Source organism: Diplotaxodon limnothrissa, linkage group LG12 (genome assembly GCF_057381915.1).
Source record: "Diplotaxodon limnothrissa isolate DT_005_m linkage group LG12, D_limnothrissa_male_GT1.1, whole genome shotgun sequence".
Classification (NCBI taxonomy): Eukaryota; Metazoa; Chordata; class Actinopteri; order Cichliformes; family Cichlidae; genus Diplotaxodon; species Diplotaxodon limnothrissa.
In genome coordinates this window covers 33,341,835-33,363,282 of record NC_140607.1, presented here as the reverse complement: position 1 = coordinate 33,363,282, position 21,448 = coordinate 33,341,835, and the positions used below count along the sequence as shown (strand labels likewise).

Below are 21,448 nucleotides of genomic sequence, written 5' to 3'. Positions count from 1 at the left end.
GCCTTTGTAGTGGCCCTTTGGGATTTGTCCCTCCATGGCTGATGTGTGGGACACCAGTGTCCCCTCTCCATTTCTGTATCTGCCTCAGCGCACAATATTGGGTGGCCATTCACCCATTATTGCATAACCAGCATTATACAAGTGAACTGTGCTATCAAAATATGTGTGTGTGTGCATGGGTGTGTGAGGGGGCACCTCTGAGGAGGCCTGCCAGTGGAACTTGGCAAGGAGCCGACCCCATTAAAGAGTTGAGACAGAGAGAGAGAGAGAGAGAGAGAGAGAGAGGTGTAGACTCATGCATAGTCGTGCTCATGCACACTTATCTACAATACCAAGTCCTGACTTATCTAAACTAAACTCATAAAGCTCTGACAGAATCCAAAATGAAAAGTAATGCCATAAAAAAAAGCTATCAGTTCTCAATGCTGGCAAACAGTTGTGGGTGTTTGCTTTAGTCTCTGTTCAAAATGTGACCTTAAAAACACAAAGTACCAGGCATTAAACGCCGGATCAATTTTCTCTTCTTTATTTGTTGATTCGATTCTGCCTGGCTGAACTCACATTTTCCCCACATGTAGACATGATTTTATTCAGAAACATTTAAAAGAGAGAAGCATGTAAGAAGTTTGCATTTTTGTCCATCAGTAATATAAATATGAGCGCTGCTGCTGCCATCATGGATTGCAAAGTCAGAGTTGGTGGACTTTCCAAGTGGGAAATCCAACATGAGGGGGCATTCCAGCTGAAAATTCCAACCTGGAAGTTGAAATTTCAAACTTCCCACTTCAAATGGAATGCACCTTTACCTACTACTCTGCAGTCTGTAAAAAGCAGCATGTAATCAAAACCCATATACTAAGTATCATGTTTGCTGTGAAAATCTTTAAGCTGCATGTCACTTTATAGGAAGGAATTATAAACTTCACTTCCTAGAAGAAAAAAAATAACAAAGAAGATTACAACTAACCCATGTTTTTTAGTTTTGGTGTCTTTTTCTCCAGTGAATTTGAGACACTATTAGCCCTTTTCCACTAGTACCTGCACGGCTCCACTCAGTTTTGCTTGTTTTCCATTACAATCGAGGACCACCTAATGGGGTCTGTATAGCAATGCTATAAAGTACCGTGGCGTCATTTGTACGTGGCATGAACACCACAACAATGGAGGACATCGAGGCGATGGTATAACTCCTGCTTGTCAAACTCGGACGACATTGTTGTTTTTAGTGTAGCCTTTCCCCTCGTCGCCTGGTTTCAAAAAATGGCGGTTTTGATTTTCGTGAAGGACTCATGTTTCATCGAGTGACACCACCGACAAGCCAATCTGTGGCATGTGTCTGTTAACAACACATTTTTGGATCCCCACAGATTTCTTGGAATCTCGGCCGAGAAGGCCGTAACATTTAAACATTGGCTTCAAATGTTACCATTTTTAAATGAATTTTATTCAGTGCAACAGTCAACAGTATGTTCACCTATCAGTGGCGTCATATTCTCTTTAAGCCCTCTCCCGTGGCTATAATTTCCAGGAAACACCGTAAACACCAGATGAGAATGTGCGCTTGAATGTTATAACATTGCCGTTTTTAGCGCAATTGTTTTGAACACGGATAGCAGATTGAATTAACCAAAACAAAACAAAACAAAAAAAAAAAAACATGTTTTCACAAAAAACCTCGATCAGAATTATGTAAAAAAGACAATGAAATCTCATTATCTTGTCATCATGTGGGAAAAAACAAAGATTACTTAGGATACACTGTGGTTTTTACAAAATGAGAGACTTTCATGAAGCATCGAGTTGAATATGGCCCTCGTTTTATGCTTGCTTGTCTTTTTAATTACATTTATTTTGGCGGGAAATTTGAGCAATGGTTCGGTTTTCTTATGTGCGTCCCGAAGGCACAATAAACAACAAATGATGGATGAAGTGCAATCACTGAACTCGAACTTTTCGCAGAATACGTCGCATTTTTATCTCTCTCTGTATATAAAAATACACGAGCTCGTCTTTGCCCGTTTTGCACCACAGACAGCGTTTCCCATCTCTCCCTGTGGTTTGATGTCCTGTGGTGTCAGACACACACACACACACACACACACACACACACGTAAATGCACTGACTGAGACTGCCGCTAATCAAGATGCTTTTTAGTCTTCTCTCCTCCCGCTGCCCACTGCTCTGCCCTGCTGAGACCAAACATTGAGACCGGAGGAATGGACAACCGCTAATTAAATTTCCTCCACTTTTCCTCTCCGTCCCTCCCATGTTGTTTTCTTACCGGTTTTGGTTTCTTGCCCTTTGTGATTCACAGGAAAATAAACAAGCATCCAGCTAGGAACAAGAACACTACTTCTCAAAAGCTTCTTCTCCACCTAGTGTCTAAAAGAAGCCGTTGGGGCCAAAGTGGGAGAAGTCATGACTAGAAAAGACGGACTATAATCCCACTTGTTATTCATTGGTGGGATTTTACTAGTATTACTGATTGTTAATTTGGCCTTCCGTCATTTTAATCAGCCTCACAGAACTTTAATGAATGGAAGAGTGATTTTATGATACAAGTTAGATTATAGCTTCTAGAAAGGGTTTAAAGGATTTTTTTAAATGAACACTCAAAGGCAGAAGAACTGAAGAGAGCTGTCAGATGAAACTAAAGAAGACAGCAGGCCTGGGATGACACACTACATTTGTGCTTTCCTTCCTGCAAGGCTCTTGGCACATAACAGATCAATACTAGTGTTTCTCTCTGACTGCCAAGGATACTGACCTCAAACTAACAAAGTTAAATATTAAAACAGAAGGTCAGGCGGGTTTAGCTGATCACTTTGAAAAAGACTTTTTATCCTTTTTTAAAAAACTGATTCTGTTTATAAATCACTTTTTCTATTGTCTTGCTGGGGGATGCCGCTGCCATTGAGGTGTGCCATTACTCTGGGCGGGGTGTGCTTGGTCTGCAGCATTGTTCCCATGGGTGGTACATGTCAACTAACATCAATGTAAATTCAAGGTTATTCACTACACCTGTCAGTGGTTTTAATGTTGTGGCCAATCAGAGTACAATATGAATGAATAAACTGTTAGACAGCGTGTGCAGACAGCTTTATTGATTGCAACAGCTGTAACATCAACTGCACGTGAGACGCAGCTGAAAAAGACGGCCAAAGCTCTCGCTCAGTCAACAGCCTTTTTAGCTGCAAACAAAGAGAAAAACATCTCGTTCTGCCTCCCGGGCTAGCTGCTAACCACAACACATACAGGTGTACCTGCCATACGCAGCCGACGCAGGTGTCTATAAAACATGGATGTAGCTACAGTTACACCAGTGTTTTTTACAAACCTCAGATGAGAACGAGACTGACGCTCACATGGTGGCATCTCGTCAGTCGCAAGGCAGCCACCATAAATGCCCTGAAGCTTGTCATCCTTTGTTGTCTATTTTATGCAAAACGCAACCTTAATTTACAAAATGAATATCGTGATGGACTGAAAAAGATTTAAACCTAGTGATTGAAATCATCAACTTACTGGTCAAGCGTTTAACAGGGTACATGAAGTAAAGAAGTATGGCTGTTTTTCAGTAGACCGCTTTAAAGTCAGTAAGGCAGAGGAGTTGTGCCGAAATTTCTTTTCTTTTTTTTTCTTCTACAAAACAAAACAGCAACAGCACAATATTTGTTGTCCCCAGTGTCCACGCTGCTATATTGTGAACTTGCACAACGTTTAAAATGCAACTATTTCAGTCAAGTGGAGGCGTTTCACTAAACTGCTACTTCTCCCCTTCCTGTAATTCGTCTCCAGTTATACAGTTTTTCTCTAATCTCTGACTCGACGCTGCTTTAGGAGACCATGCCCCTGCACGCTTGAAAGAGACACCGCCGCTGTTGCTTCTCTTTCTTGTAATACGCTATCCTCCTGCTGGTTGGGGGTGTTGCCATTGCCTGCTCACTTCTTTGCCTGGGCAAACAGCAGAGCGGGTCAGGACTTGGCCCTATTCCCCTTATTTTGCATCCTTCTTTTTTCTTTTTTTTTACTGTTCCTTTCTTCCCCCACTATAAAGCCTAACAGTGGGTCAGCAGAGGAGGATGACTGTGGTTGATTATGTAGAATAAAGAAGAATACAATTCTTCTTTAAATTGGGATACAATGTGACCAATTTGTTGTGAGCACACGGACTTGTCTGCTTAGCTGCGACACTGAAAAGGCATCAACTGCATGTATCCTCCAAATGGAGTAGAGAAGAGATAATTATAATAAGGAAAAGTCTTGATACAACTATTTTCACATATGCAGTTTCACACCAAGATCCTTTTTGATATGTAAAAATTTCCTTTTAAGTAATCTGGGACAGCTTACAAACCTCAAGACAAAAATCTAAGGACTCGTGAGATGTTTGATGGCACTGGAAAACATAAAAAAGCCTTTTTATTTCTTCTTCCAGTCTTTTCTTCCTCTCATGACTATATTTTACTTGTTGTGGGCTTCTAAAAAATATTTATATGAAGACACTGGACTTGAAACTAGAACACAGGACCTGCTGCAAATAGGATTTGACCAACCTTTATATTGCATGACCTTAATGCCTCCATATAAAGGTGCGTTTATTCAGCTATTACTGCAATAAAACACCTCACACTGTCATTTCTCAGCAAGTCATCTCTTGGTTATAATATCTTTTGGTCAACAAATCCATTTCTGGATCACACACACCTTGTCTTTCATGTACCTCTATTTTGTAAAAAAAAAATTTACAGATAAATTTGTATTCCTTATATTTATCCGATAAATTTTTCACTGACTTTCTTCTTCAAGTTCTTCTTGCAGCATGTAATCACTTATCCAGATGTTAGATCTTTATTGTTATACTGGTCTCCAGTAAACAATACTAATGTGCTACCCAGAATCTACTAGGTGCATTCCCATTCAATATCCCCTCCCTATCTACATGTTTCTCTTTCTCTTGTTCCATTACCTCACTGTCTGAGGGCACGACCAGCTCCGATGACACTCATACATCAACCCACACACACACACACACACACACACACACACACACACACACACACACACACACACACACACACTCTCGCTTAGGCACACATCACTTCTTCTCCATCTTCTTGTGCTGGACCTAACCATGCCTCCCTGGCAAAGCATGAAAGAAAGTTTGAACCACAAGAACAGGATGCCATTTTCACCCCCGCTAACCCTTCAGTTTTGGAGTCATGTATAGCAGGGAGAGGCATCAGATTAGCTGTGTGGGACCTCGGGGCTTCAGTTTCCAGCTTTTGTGCCAGGCCGTGGGCTCGAGCCGTACAGACAACACGGCCCTGACATACACAGTGAGGCGCGGGACACGAGGATTCTCACGCACACAAGCACATTCCCATACAAAGCAACGGGCTTAGAGATGAAGGGAGAAAAGACAAGGCTTTGCTTGATGTGGGTGGATGTCTGGTCCTATCTTTTCTAAGATTTACTTTTTCCATGGCTCATCTTTTCTTTTGTCTTTTTGCTCACTGTCTGACAGACAAGACAGCTTAAGCTCAGGCTGTTGTCAGACTTTTAAGTAACAATTGTGATAAAGATCAAAAATCAGTGTAAAGGTGGAGAAAATAAAAAGAAACATCCATAGTAGAGCTAAATGCACTTTCTTCTCCCCTCCTCTCTTCCTCCCCCCTTATTTCTCTGCCCCCCTGCCTCATCTTTTCTTTTTCTCTCCCTCCATCTCTCTCTCATCTTAAGTCCCCAGGGCTCCTTTCTCCTCTCTTTAAATAGAGGCCTTAGCTGTGAAGTCTAATAATGGTCATTTGGCCTCCCATTGAAAGCTGGGTAATTCGGTCCAGGGACGGCTCACTTTGAGCCACATGACACAAGGAGCTTCCCAGTGACCATGGAAACGAGCGCAGTGGGACCCCTGGGTCCCTCCAAGTGCCGTGAAACACGGCAAAGCAGTGATTTAGGGGAGAGACTTACTTGGGAGGGGGTGATGGGGGTAAACTGAAGTAGGAAGATGGGTGAGTGTTCCAACACACCCTAAGAGAGAAGAAGCCTGCAGAAGCTTTTTTTTTTATAGCTCCAGTAAAGGTTGAAGACAGTACCCTCTTTTTTCCTGTGGCCTGCATAAAATGGGAGCCAGGGTGATTTTAGGAGCTTTATTTATAGGGTCTTTTATTATGAGTTATAAGCTAAATTGGAAGTACTTCCTCAATATAGGAGGAACTTTGAGTGGTGCAACACTGGTAAAAGATTAAGAGCTGCTGTCCAAGACTAATGTTAGCCTCAGAAAAAGGAGCAAAACATACAGAACAGAACTGATAGTGAAGTCAAGGCTACACTGAGTCTATATGTAAAATTCAATCATCGGAGTGAAATACATTAGGAAAAAAAACTCTCCACGTTCACTTCACCTTACTACTAGGCATTCACACACAGTGAGGAACTGTAGGTAGAAAATAAGGAGGTTGGAACAAGACTGCAAGAAAATCAAAGACTGCAATAAAAAGGTGATGCTGCATTACTATTTACAGGCCACTGGAAACTGCACCATTATTAGTGGTTTGAATGCAAACAGGGGAAAAAAAGGCTTGGAAAGTATACAGTCTACAGAATGTCACATGACATAGGCCCTTTTTAGAGAGGAGACTTAAAGCTCAGCTTGTTTCATCGGTCCACTAAAATGCCTGTTTGCTGTCGATCGCATTTCTAACTTGTCATTTTTATTTTACAGCTTTAATCAACTTTCCAACACAAGTGAGTCACCGCAGTTTTGAATGCTTTCAAAACTTCATTCTTTGCACCGTTATTACCAAGAGCAGGTTCTTGCTGTCTGTGCTGCCTCTGCAACTTGTACACAGGCTGCGAAGGGGATCGTTCTTCTTGCACTTCCAGGTATGAAGCCTTACCCTGAATTGGCAACGGTTCTTATTGTGGGACAGATACGAGACCAAGGACTTCCTGTTTCATCTAAAGGTCAATGTTTACTAATGCAGATCACTTTTAAAAGCTAATTAAAAGCTAGGTTATCTTTAAGGAATATCAGATCGCTTGATGATTGTATTTCTGCAAGTGTAACCAGCACACAACCAAATATCTGACTGCAGGTAAACTACAACTGCAAATCAAAAAGCTTTCAGTACCAAAAATCCCATGTTGATAGATTCTAAATGTTCATATGCATATGCTAAAAAAAAGTTTGCTCAGGCTGCGTAAGACTGCGGTCATGACTTTTCCAGAAAAAAGTGACTCAGGCGCTCATTCAGATATAAATCCACCATGTTCAGAGGACGTCAGGTTAATAGAAAAGAGTCTGAAAAGGGGCTACACAGATAAGAGGGAGAAAGAGAGAGAGGCTCCTGCCTGGTCACAGTGGAAACCTCTCCTGACACCCCACCCGGAAGAGCGGCCAAGATAATATCAGCAAGTTGAGGCGCACACAAACATGAAAGAAGCACCCAAGAGGCAGGCCCCTGAGTGCTCCATGCTTCACAAGATTTCTTTTTTCCTCCCCCTTTCTTCTCTCCCTGCTGCTCCTCCTCTCTTTTTCAGTTTCTCTTTCTATCCCTCCCTCCGCGCTGCCGCGTTTGAAAGTGTTTGTGCAGAGTGCTTAGGGCGAGGGCCAGGTGGAGAGAAAGCTAAAGAGTTAGTGTGTGCATTTCACCCCATCAGGGTAACACGAAGTTCATCAAGTATTTCCTTTCAGATCTAGAACCTTTCTTTCACGACTTCATGATTTGTTTCTAAGAGCTAATAAGGCTGCACAGAACACTAAGTCCTGAGTGATCACCTGGCTATTATTTCAATCATTTGAAGTCTCAGATAGAATTGCATCTGCATTCAAATGTGTGGAAACTGTTTCAAATTGCAAGCCGTCGAATTCGACAAAAACGTGTTTCAGTGACAAAAAAAAGCAAATCCCTAAAGTTAGGTGAAAACTCAACAAGTTGAAGAAGTTTAGCCTTCAATTCTTTTTCATACTGGGGTCGCCAGAGTTAACGGCTTTGATTTAAACAAAAAGACTGGCTTTCGGTTTGCGGTATTCAACTGAACGGGAATAAGCCCCCGTAAGTTTTAGCACAATCGCAGGGGGAAATTGTCTCATCGATATCATGCATCTTTATGGATCTTCTGAGAAAAGAGTTCTTTTAAAAACTTTGAACAAAAAGACAAGCTTCGTCATTATCGAACGGTCCCTGTGCAAGTTGCAGATCAATTGCAATTTAACAAAACACTCGGGAGAACGCGGAGCGTAGAACTGCAGCAATTTTCCTTCTTTCTGTTCACGAAGGTCTTTTCTATAACAGAAGGAGTGAAATGAAGAAGGCAAAAAAAATTAAAAAAAATGGCGTGAGAAGAGAATCGTTAGAGAATGTGAGTCATTCAGCCATCTTCATCAAAACACAAGCTGATCTGCCAGCCCATTAGGTCTCCATGTCCATACTGATAAACAGCGGATGAGCCACAGCGTGCACACATTCACAAATACACCCACTGATCAGACAGTATTCGTATGAAAAAGTCTGAAAACAAGGCCACATAGAGCCAGTTCAATCCAGCATGTAAGCTTCTTTACCACACGGCCTGCGGCATGACACCCTACTGGCATTGCCGTGGCCTCGGGATGACCTCTAACAGTAAAGTGTGTAAAACTATAGCGTCTAGGATGGCTAATGTGGCCACAGGCTATGAGCCAGTCGCCAGCAATATCGCACTCATCTGTCTGTAGCCATGTCTTTCTTTTTAATGCCCATCTCTCCCCTTTTCCTCAGATGCACATCATTCTTGTAGCCCTCGTGCACTTTCCCGATCATTCCTTGCCCACACACACACACACACACACACACACACACACACACACACACACACACACACACACACACACACCACCCTCTCTGCAGCTCTGGCTGAGATGCCAGACACAGAGTCCAAGAGCCACTTAGCACTAAGACTCAGCAGCTGTTTGCTCTGGCCTGCTGTCCCACAGTGCCAACTTCAGGACCACAGTAGAAAAGGACACACTCCTCTGCCCGCTCACATTGTTCCAGAGAAACTGCTGTTTTAAGATGAAGCTTGTGTGTGTGTCAAAGACAGAGCTGCCCACACAGGATACACTTTTTATGGTGGTATGCCTCTGGCAAAAACTTTAAAGTAGCTGGCTTTATTTCGGGGAGGATATGTCAGTAAAGGTCTCGAAACTTTTCTTGTTGCTCTAGTTATTTTTAAGTGCTTTGTAGCGGCCGATCTCATGGCCAGTCGCGCTCCGCTGCGATGAACTGTTGTTTTTGGCTGGCGTTTAAGGTGGAACTGATCATGGTTCAGAGACAAGCTGGTTAAGGCCAGCACCAGGCCACACACAACAAGCACATACCAGGGAGATTTACATGCTATGCCAGCCAAAAGTCTTGCTTTTCACAAACAGCAGGGCCGTGTGGGAGGACAGGTTCCATTTTGCTACTTATGTGCATATATAAAAAGAAAATATATATACCATGCTAAATGCAAACCCCAACCACCCACTTACCAAACAGACACATTTACCCAGGTCATCTCTTTGAGACACCAAGTCTCCGAACTCTTTACCTTAATTTTCTGCCCATACATTCTTCTGCCTTCCCTCTCCTGGCTTCCAGGGATGGGGACTTATGTCATGAACACTCGGGCGGGATGAAACGAGGAAAGCCGGCATGCTAACGCCCCGAGTGAGAGTCCAGTGCCCACTGGACTCGCACTGCAGCACTGGAAGAAGAGATCTCTTGCTGGCACTGCAACAAAGACACCGACGGGTCTGCGCCCCCAATGAAGGCCAGTGGCATGATTTCATGTTCCAGAGGAGCTGCCAAAAATTGCAGTGAATGCGTGTGAACAGACAGCGTAGCGAAGACGGGAGGGAGGTCAATTCTGAGAAAGTCGAGCAGCGAGGAGGAAATGACAACCAAGAATATGTAACTGGCTGCAATAAATAGTTCAACATGAAAGAGGATACATGTGTGCAGAGCTGTAAGCATGATTTACAACATTTACAAACACCCCAGAGAAAGTTAAGGGTTGATAAGCTGGAGTTACAGAGACGGCGCTGTGAAAGCAACAGGGCAGGCCTTCGGACATAGGACATTATAAACAAGACAAATGCACTTTTTAGCCAAATCTGATAAAGAACACATCAAACACTACAGTGAGAGCCCATTTGCTCTCAGTTCTCCTGCTGTTATGGGGAGGGGCTCTAGTTCTGTGGCACACTGAGGTCAGAGGTTTTATAGTCCTGGAGCTCTCACAGGAACCAGACAGGAAGTGCAGGAAAAAACTGTGTACATATATATGACACACCAGCACTTTAGTGAAGTTTGCACATGGACTTCAGAGGCTGGAATGACCGACCCCTTTTCCTGTGTCTTCCTCTACTGCGATTATTTTATTTGTCAGAGCAGTTCTCTATAATAATGAGCTCAACCCGACATCCCTGTGCCACTTAGCTGAATAACCGAGTACAAATCACAAAAGCACAGAGGAGCAATGTCCTGTGTAGCTCCAGCTAAATGCCCATCAGTGAGTGTTGATCAGCTCCGAAGCACAGCTGGGGGCCCAGTGTTCCCAGACAGTTTATATTTAGACGCTAGGTTTTTGTAATTGAATGGAATCTAAATTGACCAGACAAGACCCTGACACTGTTGGTGGCAAAGTGGCAGTAAAGCACACTTGGGTTCAGTCAGGGGACAGTCTGGTAGGGCGGGAGAAGGGTGGGGGCCGCCGAGCACGAGGCCAGGCCAGGCGGGGTGAGGGTGCAGGAGTGGGCATCGTATCCGGAATGGGGCTGGGCGCATAGCGGCCTGGTGGTCTGGCTGGCTGGTCGGGCAGAGGGAGCAGACTGGTAGGGGGTAAACACTGGACTGTCTGGCCTGGCAAAAGCGTTTGTGCCAACGCAAAGCACCCAGCTGTGTTCAGGCCCCAGGCGAGGGTTTGTCAAGATGCAACAATGGGCTTTCCCTCCTCTAATTATAGTCCTGGCTGAGTACACACAGAGGAAACAAGAGTGACCTAGAAGTTGGGGAGGCTGGCTAGAGGCCAAAAGGTCACAGGCCAAAGTTCTTGCCATCACCGCTACAGTGTCCCTTAGCAAAAGATCAGATCTAGAATATATAAAAATGGCCAGCTCATTAGGACTCTGCTCTGACCTGGTCCACTAAGCGGAAGGTGTGGGTTTCTCTAACTTGGGGTGTCCCCGTGGCTCAGTTGGCTAAGACACATCCCGCGTAACCACAACATTGTGCATCTGAATCTGACACTGGTGCATACTGTATCCTCCATTCATCCCGTCTCTCCTGTGTTTTTATTTTTTCTTTTAAACATGGTATGAAGGAACAAGCTGATGGGAACGACTGAACAAAAACTATCAACCTCGTTCCGATTCGCTCTCTTCCTTCTGAAAATGCACCTGCTTGTATTAAATTGCTGATCTAATGTTACGGACATGATTCGTATGCTTACAGAAAAGGCAAACACACATTCAGCTTTACGTTTATAGAAAACTGTCAGAATCAAAAACCAGGAGGGGAAATGACTGATGTTTGTGACCTTGTCAGGTTTTTGCTTGTACTTCTAGTACTACAGCCTACTACCTACCATTAAAAATCTGATAGACTGAAAACATATCTGTTTTACCATCTGTTTAAATGTATTATTCACGTGCCATTTCTTCCACTTGTGCTGCTGAAACTCAAGCGTGGGCACGTCGCCACGATAAGGACTACTTAGCTGATGAAATCCAGTTAATGAGTTCTGAGCATAACATTAGTTTTCAGGTCTCAGTGTATGTCAGCTAGAAACCATCATCAAACAAAGTGCACCATTAGGATGTTTATATGGCACGTGGGCTTCTGATATTATGAATGGCTGCTCTCTTTCTGTCACCAGGAATGTACAGGATAAATGAGACTATGGACAACACTCCCTTATTTCATCCTCTGGGGAATGTTGGTACATTCCATTAAGAGGAACACTTAATTAAAGCACGATAAAATACCACTGGAGGTGCCTGGGCACTGGAGGAAGGGAGGGCGGGAGGATAGGGATTGGGGAGGGATCACTACACTCTTGTTCTGACCACAATGGGAAGTAAGAAGCAAAATAAAACTAAACCATCCTTCCATGAATTGTCTCAGTGACTGCACTATATCAAAGCTAAACCCTTAAAGGGATTTTCATCAAATGCAAGGAAATAACTTTTCTTTACTCGCATGTTGACAGGTGACAATCTATTGTAATTTTAGGCAAATAGTAATCAAATTATTAGATATTTGTGCCCCAAGATGGCAAAATCCAAGGTGTTTTTTTGGGCTCTGAATATCAAAGAGTATTGCTAGCTTCTAATTTACAGTGAATTACGGTGTCAAAGTGACTCACCTGCATTGTTAAATGCTGATTTTCATTTTATTGCATGGTTCAACAAACCTGCAGTAGCACAGTAAAGAGCAAGGTGCTGTAATATATTAACTTTCTGAAAGGATAGTCATTGGATGTACATTAACGGGAAACAAAAGGCAAATTCAGAAACTAACACGGTGGCAAAACGGAAACTTGAAAACATAAAAAAGCAGTTCTTTACCTTTCCAAGCACCGTGAGACAACTGGGGTCCAACTCCGGCTGCTCCAGCTTCACCACACCAACCCAGCCATACTCGTATAGGTCCTCTTCATCATTATTATTACATAGTCCCAAAGGATGCATCTGGAAAGACAATAAGATGGAGAAATAAATATTTGTCTCTATGCTACGGAGCTAGTATCACATTAGAAAAGTCAGAATGTGCAACCTTCAAGATTAAAAAATAAAATGTGCATCCGACATACATGATGTATCAAGTTTCAGGGTCTTGGCATCCCCACGTTCTGAATTTGACTCACAAAGAGGTAAATTACAAGCTTAAAGCTGCACAAACATCTCTTGGATGCATTCCTCATATTTATAGGGAATATAATGTTCTTTTAACCTATGATGAAATTTAAAAGCATTAGGCACCTGAGCTATTCTCTGTGTGCTTAACTTATCCAGAATCTAAACATACAGAAGACCTTTTAAAGAACAGCAGCAACATAAGCAAAATCAGGATTTATGTGCTTTCATGGATCTGCTGATCAGGCACATTTTTACTGAATTTCTACTTAGGGAAAGGTGCATTAAGTCTACTACCATTGTTACTGCTGGAAATGATTAATGCTGCTGCCATTTCTATTGTGCTTGTGCATACATGCACAGTGACTGGTTACATTGCATCTTCTCTTCTTAAATTGGAAAGTGAATGTTGACATTTTCTTCGAGCAGCATCAAACATTGTCTATCAGGTAACTTCAGGTGTCAACGCATACACAAGGTCACTAATATGCACCAGTTCTTTGCTTTGCAGAGCAAGCACATTCACATTGTTTACATATAAAGGAGGGCATAAATCACTGATTGATGAAGAAGGTTGGAAAAATGCAAAGTGGAATATTTTCAAAGAATAAGAACAAAACAAAACAACAAATTCTGTTCTACAGTTTGACATCAGGAGACGGATAAAAGCTAATCCAATCACCAATCTTGTGGATATGCTAGAATGCACTCCCAAAAGATGTGTACGTCATGAGGAAAATTAAAAGATGATAAAAAAAAACTTGAAAAAAACCCAAATTCATTCTAAGCGTGTAATTACAGGTTATTATATTTTTATTACATTTTATGTGTTATTAAGTGTCCTTCTTTTTCTTCACATACCCACAAAAATATAAAAGCTCTCCAGCACAAAACATCAAGAAACCAAAAAAGGAATGGCTAGAGGACAGCCATGACTGTCAGGCTGTAATTATCAGGAAAAAGAAAAAAGAGAAAGAAAAAAAATCGGATTAAAAACTGTAACCAAGTGGAGTCACCAAAATCCTGGATCAATTCCCCACCTTGGCAACACAGCAAAGACAAGCTCGCGTATTAGCATTAGAACTGGGCCAAATGACCTGCAGGCCGCTTTCGTATTAACCCAGTGACCACGGCACCCCAATCTGTGGCTCCGAGCCTTAGGCTACTCTGGGCCGGGGGCTACTGCTGATGACCCAAGATACCCTTCTTCCACTGGTGAACCCTGACCTTTGAACCCCACTTCATCGCAGAGGGAGCAGGTTGGTTGTGCAGCAGGCCAATTGAAGAGAAATTCAGAAAGTGCCCAGTCACTTCAGTTCCACAACCCTGAGAGGTCAAGCCCCTGACCTGAAGGGGTTTTGGGGGAGGACTTAGCTAATAGTAATGGGGTCAAATGCAAATCAAGTGGACTAAGTTCGAGTCACAGGAAAGGAATGTGGACAACGTGCATCATGCTAGAGCTCCACAAGGTAGCATCTTCTCTTTCTGCCTTTAGGGAGGAAATCTGAATAAGAGGAATCGGCTTTAATAGCACGAAAGCAGACAGCAGAAATCATTTGCTTTTTGAGGTATCAAGGTTAGAATTACATTTAGAAAAACCTAATATGCTCAATTTATGCTCTTTATTTGCATTCCTAGATTGTACTAAAGTAACTTTTGATGATTAACTTTGGGATGGTTGATATGGCCCAAACAGAATATCATGAAATTTCAGAGTATTCTCACGATAACGATAAATTTTACGATATGACAAATTACAAAACTACAAAACTTCAACTTCACAACTTTATTAACCTCATTCTACATGACCCATGTGAGCATAATCCACTGCCTAATGGGGCGACATGTTTACACCATGAAATTAGCATATCATGATATAGTTTTTTGGGACTTTAGAGCAATCTGAAGCCTGATTTAGGCTTCTAATAATTACTTGCACATCCGCTGAACTCATTTGAAACTTTGGCCATTTTTAACATAAGCGTCTACCATTGTTAACATGTCTGACAGAAAGTAAGTATAAGTCTCCTTTCATACTACATACACTTACTTTTCCACGTTTTCTCTCTTATAGCCTGAATTACACCTTTACAGGGAAAAAAAAAATCCTCATCCTTGAATCCTCCTCCTCCTCCTCAGACCTCCCACACACAGACAAAAGTACGTGTGCTCAAACATGAAAGCTTAAGCTCCAACATTCAATCACAACCCTTTGAAACAAGTGGATCATTCTTGCAACAGCGCGCAAACACATAAAAAGTCATCACCAAGCGAGGCTTTCCTGACTCAAAACACCTTTTTACACATCCACAGGATGCAGTCACCTTGTCTTTCTGATTTCACATAAAACAGATTTTCAAAGCTGCCCTTTCTCTCGTTGTAGAGCAAAGCTTGCTCGGGTTGACCGTTCGCCTTAGGCTGACAGGAGCAGGCAGGCGGAGCAGGTATACATTACATACACATTTGGTATGATAATTTTAAAGCATATTTTCCCTCTCAGCTTTTGGAGGACAACAAAATTGAAGGGAAAGACAAAGATTAAAGTGCGTAACTTGGTAAGTTTTCCATTCAACCAGCATCTCCCGACCTGCCCCCCTCCACATGTCATCACTGTACAAATCATACCATCTCATCTGCTCTGTGCATACCGCACACTGCAGTCAACTAAGGTAACATTTTAGATGTTATGTTAGATAAGGTGCAAGCGTGCAGATGGGAAAGACTCAGAGATAGTGTTGTGGTGGATCTACATGAGGACCAGGAAGCGTAGCCCTGCTTGCACTGTGATTATGACTAGGGCTGAACGATATATCGCATTTGCGATAATATCGCGACATGATCAAGTGCAATTTTCTAACCGCAAAGGCTGCGATTATACTCTGGACATGTCCAAATTCATGGGCTGCATCCTCCTGAGGCCGCATTTGTAGACCGATTACGTCACAGCGACGCGCCGAAGGCTGTCCAAATTACTACCATATCCCAGAATTCATAGCGCGGCCCAGCCAAACTCCAGTTTCCAGCAATGGCGGCCGCTACTAAGTTTTAAAATTACTCATACTAATCTTTCTGGGTCACAAAATAAACTTTTAACATATTTTCAGGCGAGAAAGTAGTTGTGTAAACATCAAATATCTGCTCGGTTTATCAAGATATCCCATATTTGCAAAAGTGCTTCGACATTTTCAGAGGCGTCTGCTACCCACCAGCTCGACAGCTAGCCGGGAGCTCGAGGGTTACTGATGCGGCCGAGAACGGCACAACTCCCGGCACATCATTTTCAGATCACCGCGGAGTTTCGCTGCTCGGGTTAAACGTGATATATAAGTCACTTAGACAACCTAAAAATGTTATTGTTGGGCTTTTTTCAGTGTTTTGTTTGTTCGTGAGTAAATCGGTTTGGCTGAGATTAAAGTTATTAGATTAGATAAAATAAAACTTTATTAATCCCCCGGTGGGTTCCTCCTTGGTTTTCACACAGCTGACTAAACGTCAAACAGAAAACTTATTAAACAGAAGTATGAGACAGTCGAGAATTTACACCAGTGTCTGGTTATATTTTAGATAGCAAGAAGCAGACGGCAGAGTTTATTAAACTCCACCGAGACAGCGGTGACGCTAATCAGAAGGCTAGACCGTCCAATTTCACGCCTTTAAATTTTAAAGGCGTGTTTGTGTGTGTGTTTATACAATTGCTATTATGTTTGCACTTTATGTGTAATGTTACTGACTGCAGAGATCAGTAAGATGTGTGTATTTTTTATTTATTAGTTTTATTTATTTAATATTATTTTTTAATTGAATGACTGTCTAGTAGTTTGTCGAAAAACTGAGTGTGGTAAAGCCACTGATTTTTTTTATGTATATTTCTGCAATCTGCACATTGTACTGACTTTCATTTTAATGTTTACACCAGGGTTCCTTGTCAGCACTTTATGCTCAGATGTTTGTAAGCTAAAAATAAACTATTGTGTATGTTCAAATATACTGTTGTGATTGAAGAAGTTAAATAAAAATGTCAGTCATCAATTCATGCATCACCTCATGTCATCATAACAGAGGTCTGTCTTCCAGGAAAGAACAGTTTAAAATTAATGTAATATAGTATTGGCCATACTATATGATGTATTGCTTGTCTTTGTTTAATAATACAGAAGACAAAGACCTTAAAAAATAATCGCATATCGCATCGCAATCGCAATATTGGGGCAAAAAAATCGCAATTAGATTATTTTCCATAATCGTTCAGCCCTAATTATGACCTCCCTCTCTGGCTTGTCTAACAGCTTGGATGGTGGTGGGGAGCCCCGCCTGCGCCCCTGGTCCCTAAACACTAGGCCATTGTGCGGGGGCACTTGGACTCCAAATGGGACAGTGTTGTTGTTGTGCACCATGTTGTTATTTTAGAGGCTGGCCATTGCACCATTATCTCCACCACAGAGACTTTTTTTTTTCTTTTCTCAGATGTTGACGTCTATGCGTTGATGGATGTGGGGATGGGGAGCAAAAGGAAAAGGAGCTCGGACTTGGATGAGAGATGAGAGGTGATCTTGCGAAGTGGGTCACAGCTACTGGCCGAGCAGACAAAAGATTAACGAGCACATATGCAAACGTGCGTTCACGCACACGCGCAGTTCCACGAACACACAATAAGACAGAGACTGTTCTCTCTTGTGTTCCAACTGCTAGCTTTCCCTGCAAGGCCCCAAAAATCAAACCAGCTCAGCCTGCTGGAAGCACCGAAGTGCTCCACTTTGCTCCGTTGCTTCGTACCCCAGGTTTGGAGGAAAGGCATAAGGCACTCCCTAAGTACCACAAGGGGGCGTCTCTTGTTCTACCCCATCTGTCCTGCCCCTTGGGGAGGCAGCCTTTCACATGAATATCTTGTTACACAAGCCACACTCGCAATAAAGTCCTGGCGGGGATTTGAACTTGGCTTGTCACTCAAGCTAGTCACAGCCCGGCACCGACCAATCTTACACCTCCGTCTGGAGAACCACCTGCAGACATTGTTAATATTCAGCACTGGTATAAAATGGAAATTGACGCAAACTTTGTTGTAGCAGTGCACCAGTTCACTCTGGTTGTTATAGCAACACTGGATGAATACATTTCATACTTTAATCTAAATATTTTCAAACACTTTCACACATTATGACTCATAAGAACATCACACAATCATCTTTCACTCAGAGATCCTTAATGGTCAAACAAGTGACCTGATAACTGTTGGTAATGGGATCAAAACAGAGCCGTGCTCCTTAAAACTCCCACCATCACCACTCGCACCCCCCAAGCTCTCAAAGGAAATCAAAATGCAAGTCACACCACTCAATGCCATTCTTCCCACTCTGTCTGTGACACAATTCGCTCAGCCTTTGATCGTACAACAACCACTTCTGCTGCTTCCCCATCCCGCTTCCCTCCCCTCCCCTTTGCCACACCCCTTTTCCCTCTCTCCTTCTAAATTATTGGTGGCCCCAGTTACAGCCCCCCATTACCCCTTTTCCCTCTTACACATCCAAGACAGTCGCCCTACCTTGCCCTCGCCACACTATATTGTGCTTCTGTGAAAGTGGTAGTTACATTTTTTTCCCCTGTGCTGTGTATTAATGTGCTTTTTACAAATTCCATTCCCTCTGGTATCCTAACAAGATGAAAAATAGGAATGCTCAACATAAAAAGGTCATAATCAGCACTTTAACTCAACTTAAAAAAAATAAAAAAATCCTGTTTATAACTCTTTCCAATCTATTTTTGACACAGAAAAATAAAAGGCTTTTTATTTTTTGCGACAAAGCACAAACTTCAAAAAGATTACTCTCCAATCGTGCTTTTAGCACCACCAGCAAGGAAAGCCTTGTGAACTGGAGGGGAGCTGATGCTCACAGGGTACCAGAATCTAAAATTCCAAAAGAAGCTGCTGAATTGCATGTTTATTTAAAGTGATGCACTTGCTTGAAAATGGTGCATTACAACAAGCCATCCATACTACAGCACGGCAGGAGCCAAAAAACATCAAAAGCAAGTAGGAGGGGATGATCCCTGAGCTAAACCGATCTATACATGTTTATAGACTTGCATGTACTGTCTGTTCTTGACACCAATATTTTACTCAATCTGAATTCCAACACTTCCTTTAATGAGCTACAGGCCGCAGACAATAAGCCTCGGTTACAACAAAGTGGAAGTGCACGACAGTTTGTATTTGAAGTTCTTGAAGCTGGCTAAATGATTAACCATGCAGATCTCTCGTTTACCGATTCCACCTATAAGTTTTGGAAGAGGAGCTGGCACCAATTTCACAAGCACACAAAATCCAGAGGAAGAAAAACCTGGGCAGGAAGCCAGTCCTCGCACCCACCTGCTTCCCCGGTGCCGTGCATGTGTTTACGTATCTCACTGTTTGAGAACAGGCGTAGGGGTTTGTTTGTAGCGTGAAACATATCGGGGTGACCAAGGGGTGACTTATTCACTCCAGTGGAAAAGCATCTCACGCACAGCCCCCGAGCCTTTGACTCAGCCAGGTCCTTCATCCTCCTCACCGCCATCACTACCAAAATACTGTCAACTTCCTGGAATAACACACCGGTTTCTTGTGTTGATGGTTGTGGGGATGGGATGGCAAGGTGGGTATGTCTAATCACGGCTCAAAGACTCTCCCCTGGGAACTGTGGTGTCTTTGAGAGTCTCAAAACACAGTCATGAAAATGGCTAAGTCAGACTGGAATGCAACAGGATGTCCAGAGCCAGACAGGCAGAGCACACACAAAGCTCCACACACAGTTAAACAACCTTGAGCCTCAGTACATCTGCACACATTCACAGTATCTAGCAGTGAAAAACACAACATGAATCATATCATAAGGTTTTACTCAATAACGGTTAACAGCCTTTTATTGAGTATTTCAATTAGAAACTGTTACCTTCAAAGACAACACTGCATAATATGAAGGAATAACATGAATATAGCAATTAAAGTAATAATCTCATGTATTCATAGTAGAATTTATAGCTCACTCTTACTGCATGAAGGTGGCTGATTCTACAACTAAATTAAACTAATTTTAATTTATAGCTCACAGATTTTCTAAAAACTACCCATTCAAATCTTCCAGGTCTTTCCAGGAAAACAACAGTCATAACCACTGAAGATTTTACCAAGTAAACCAAATTAGCAAGTCTAAATTTTTCAGTAACAACTTCAAAAGTCTTCATGCAAACCAGCACATAACATGGATGCTCAATTGTGTAACATCCAGCTAACAAGCCGGGCCAAATCACACAAACCACCACAATGTCAACATAGCACCAGCTCCACCACCAGCCACTTCAAACTGTGGTGTGGTCAGGATGCAGTCAACTTCACCCCCAAACGCCCCTGCAAGCCAGACGTGGAAGGAGACTTCAACCAATTAGAAACACGCTGGTGTTTTACCCCCCCAGATGTCTTCTGCAAGTGTGTGTACACACAAGCACACCAGCTCTTAATCATAAGGCCGCAAATGAACTCTCTGTCCCAGTAAATGCAGGTCAGACTTCCAGTAAACGTATTAAAAGTGGAAGTATATGAGCTGCAGTTCCTGTGAGCCAATGCGGCTCAAATAAATGGGAAACGCAAATACTCATGGAAGCCGATTCACTCTTAAAAAGTTAGCATTTACAGAAACACAAAAAACAAACAAGCTGAGAACACCAACGACATTTGCGAGGCACAGTTTTCATTCGTATGACCTATAGTAGGTACCTGCAAGGAAAACATAGAAGTAACATCTGACTGAGATTCAAATGTCAAAAGGTCAAGCTGTCATCTGTTTACGTGAGATGCCTCTTTATTTTCTTTTTTGCTTCACATCACCTCTATTTAATTATCACGCATTCCCCACTGACTCAGAGAAATTGAATGAACCCTGAGGAGCTCAGACATCACGTTAGACACACAGAGGAAGCCAATCAGTCTGACACTGAGCCTTAATCCAAAAGATGACCCAAAACCCCCGAGTGAAGCAAGCAGTCTACCTCCTCATGCAAGTCGCTCCAGTTCAGGCTTTATGAGGTTAAGCTTCTAGTGCGGGTTGAAACGTGCGTGTTTAACAGACACTCGGAGACCTTACCAGGAGGATTTACACTAAGCGTCCTCAGCTGCAGACAGGTTACTTTAACCATGAGTCTTAGATGGGGACAAATCTGGCTACGCATGAAAAATTAGAGCAAGTTAACCCTGATCTTGAGAATCCAATTAGCTGATTAATTGGGGCGACTGGAGCTGAAGAAGTAGAGTGGGTTGTCTGCTAATTGGAAGGTCAGTGGTTCGATCCCTTGCTCATACAGTCCAAGTGTCAAAGTGTTCTGGGGCAAAATAATGACCCCTACCCACTCAATGCATCCATCAAAGTGTGTGTGTGGTAGCTATGGTTTACTTTGAACTTAATTTGCTCCACAGTACATCAGACTGTGGCTAAACAAAAGTATACGTCAGCGAGTCTTCTGATCCCGCTACACAAGTTCAATGTCAGATCACACTGAGGGGGGTGAGCACAAGAAAGGAGAAAGAGTTTTGAATT

General features: G+C 42.6%; 1 protein-coding gene across 2 annotated transcripts in view; it reads right to left on the bottom strand.

Annotated features, from left to right (window-relative positions):
- znrf3 (zinc and ring finger 3) overlaps positions 1-21,448 on the bottom strand; it is a 67,151-nt gene that overhangs the window by 18,105 nt on the left and 27,598 nt on the right. For both annotated transcript variants that reach the window (XM_085367497.1, XM_085367498.1), the window contains exon 2: positions 12,597-12,719. In XM_085367497.1, coding sequence (XP_085223623.1) covers positions 12,597-12,719 — 123 coding nt within the window. The remainder of the gene's footprint in view (positions 1-12,596; positions 12,720-21,448) is intronic.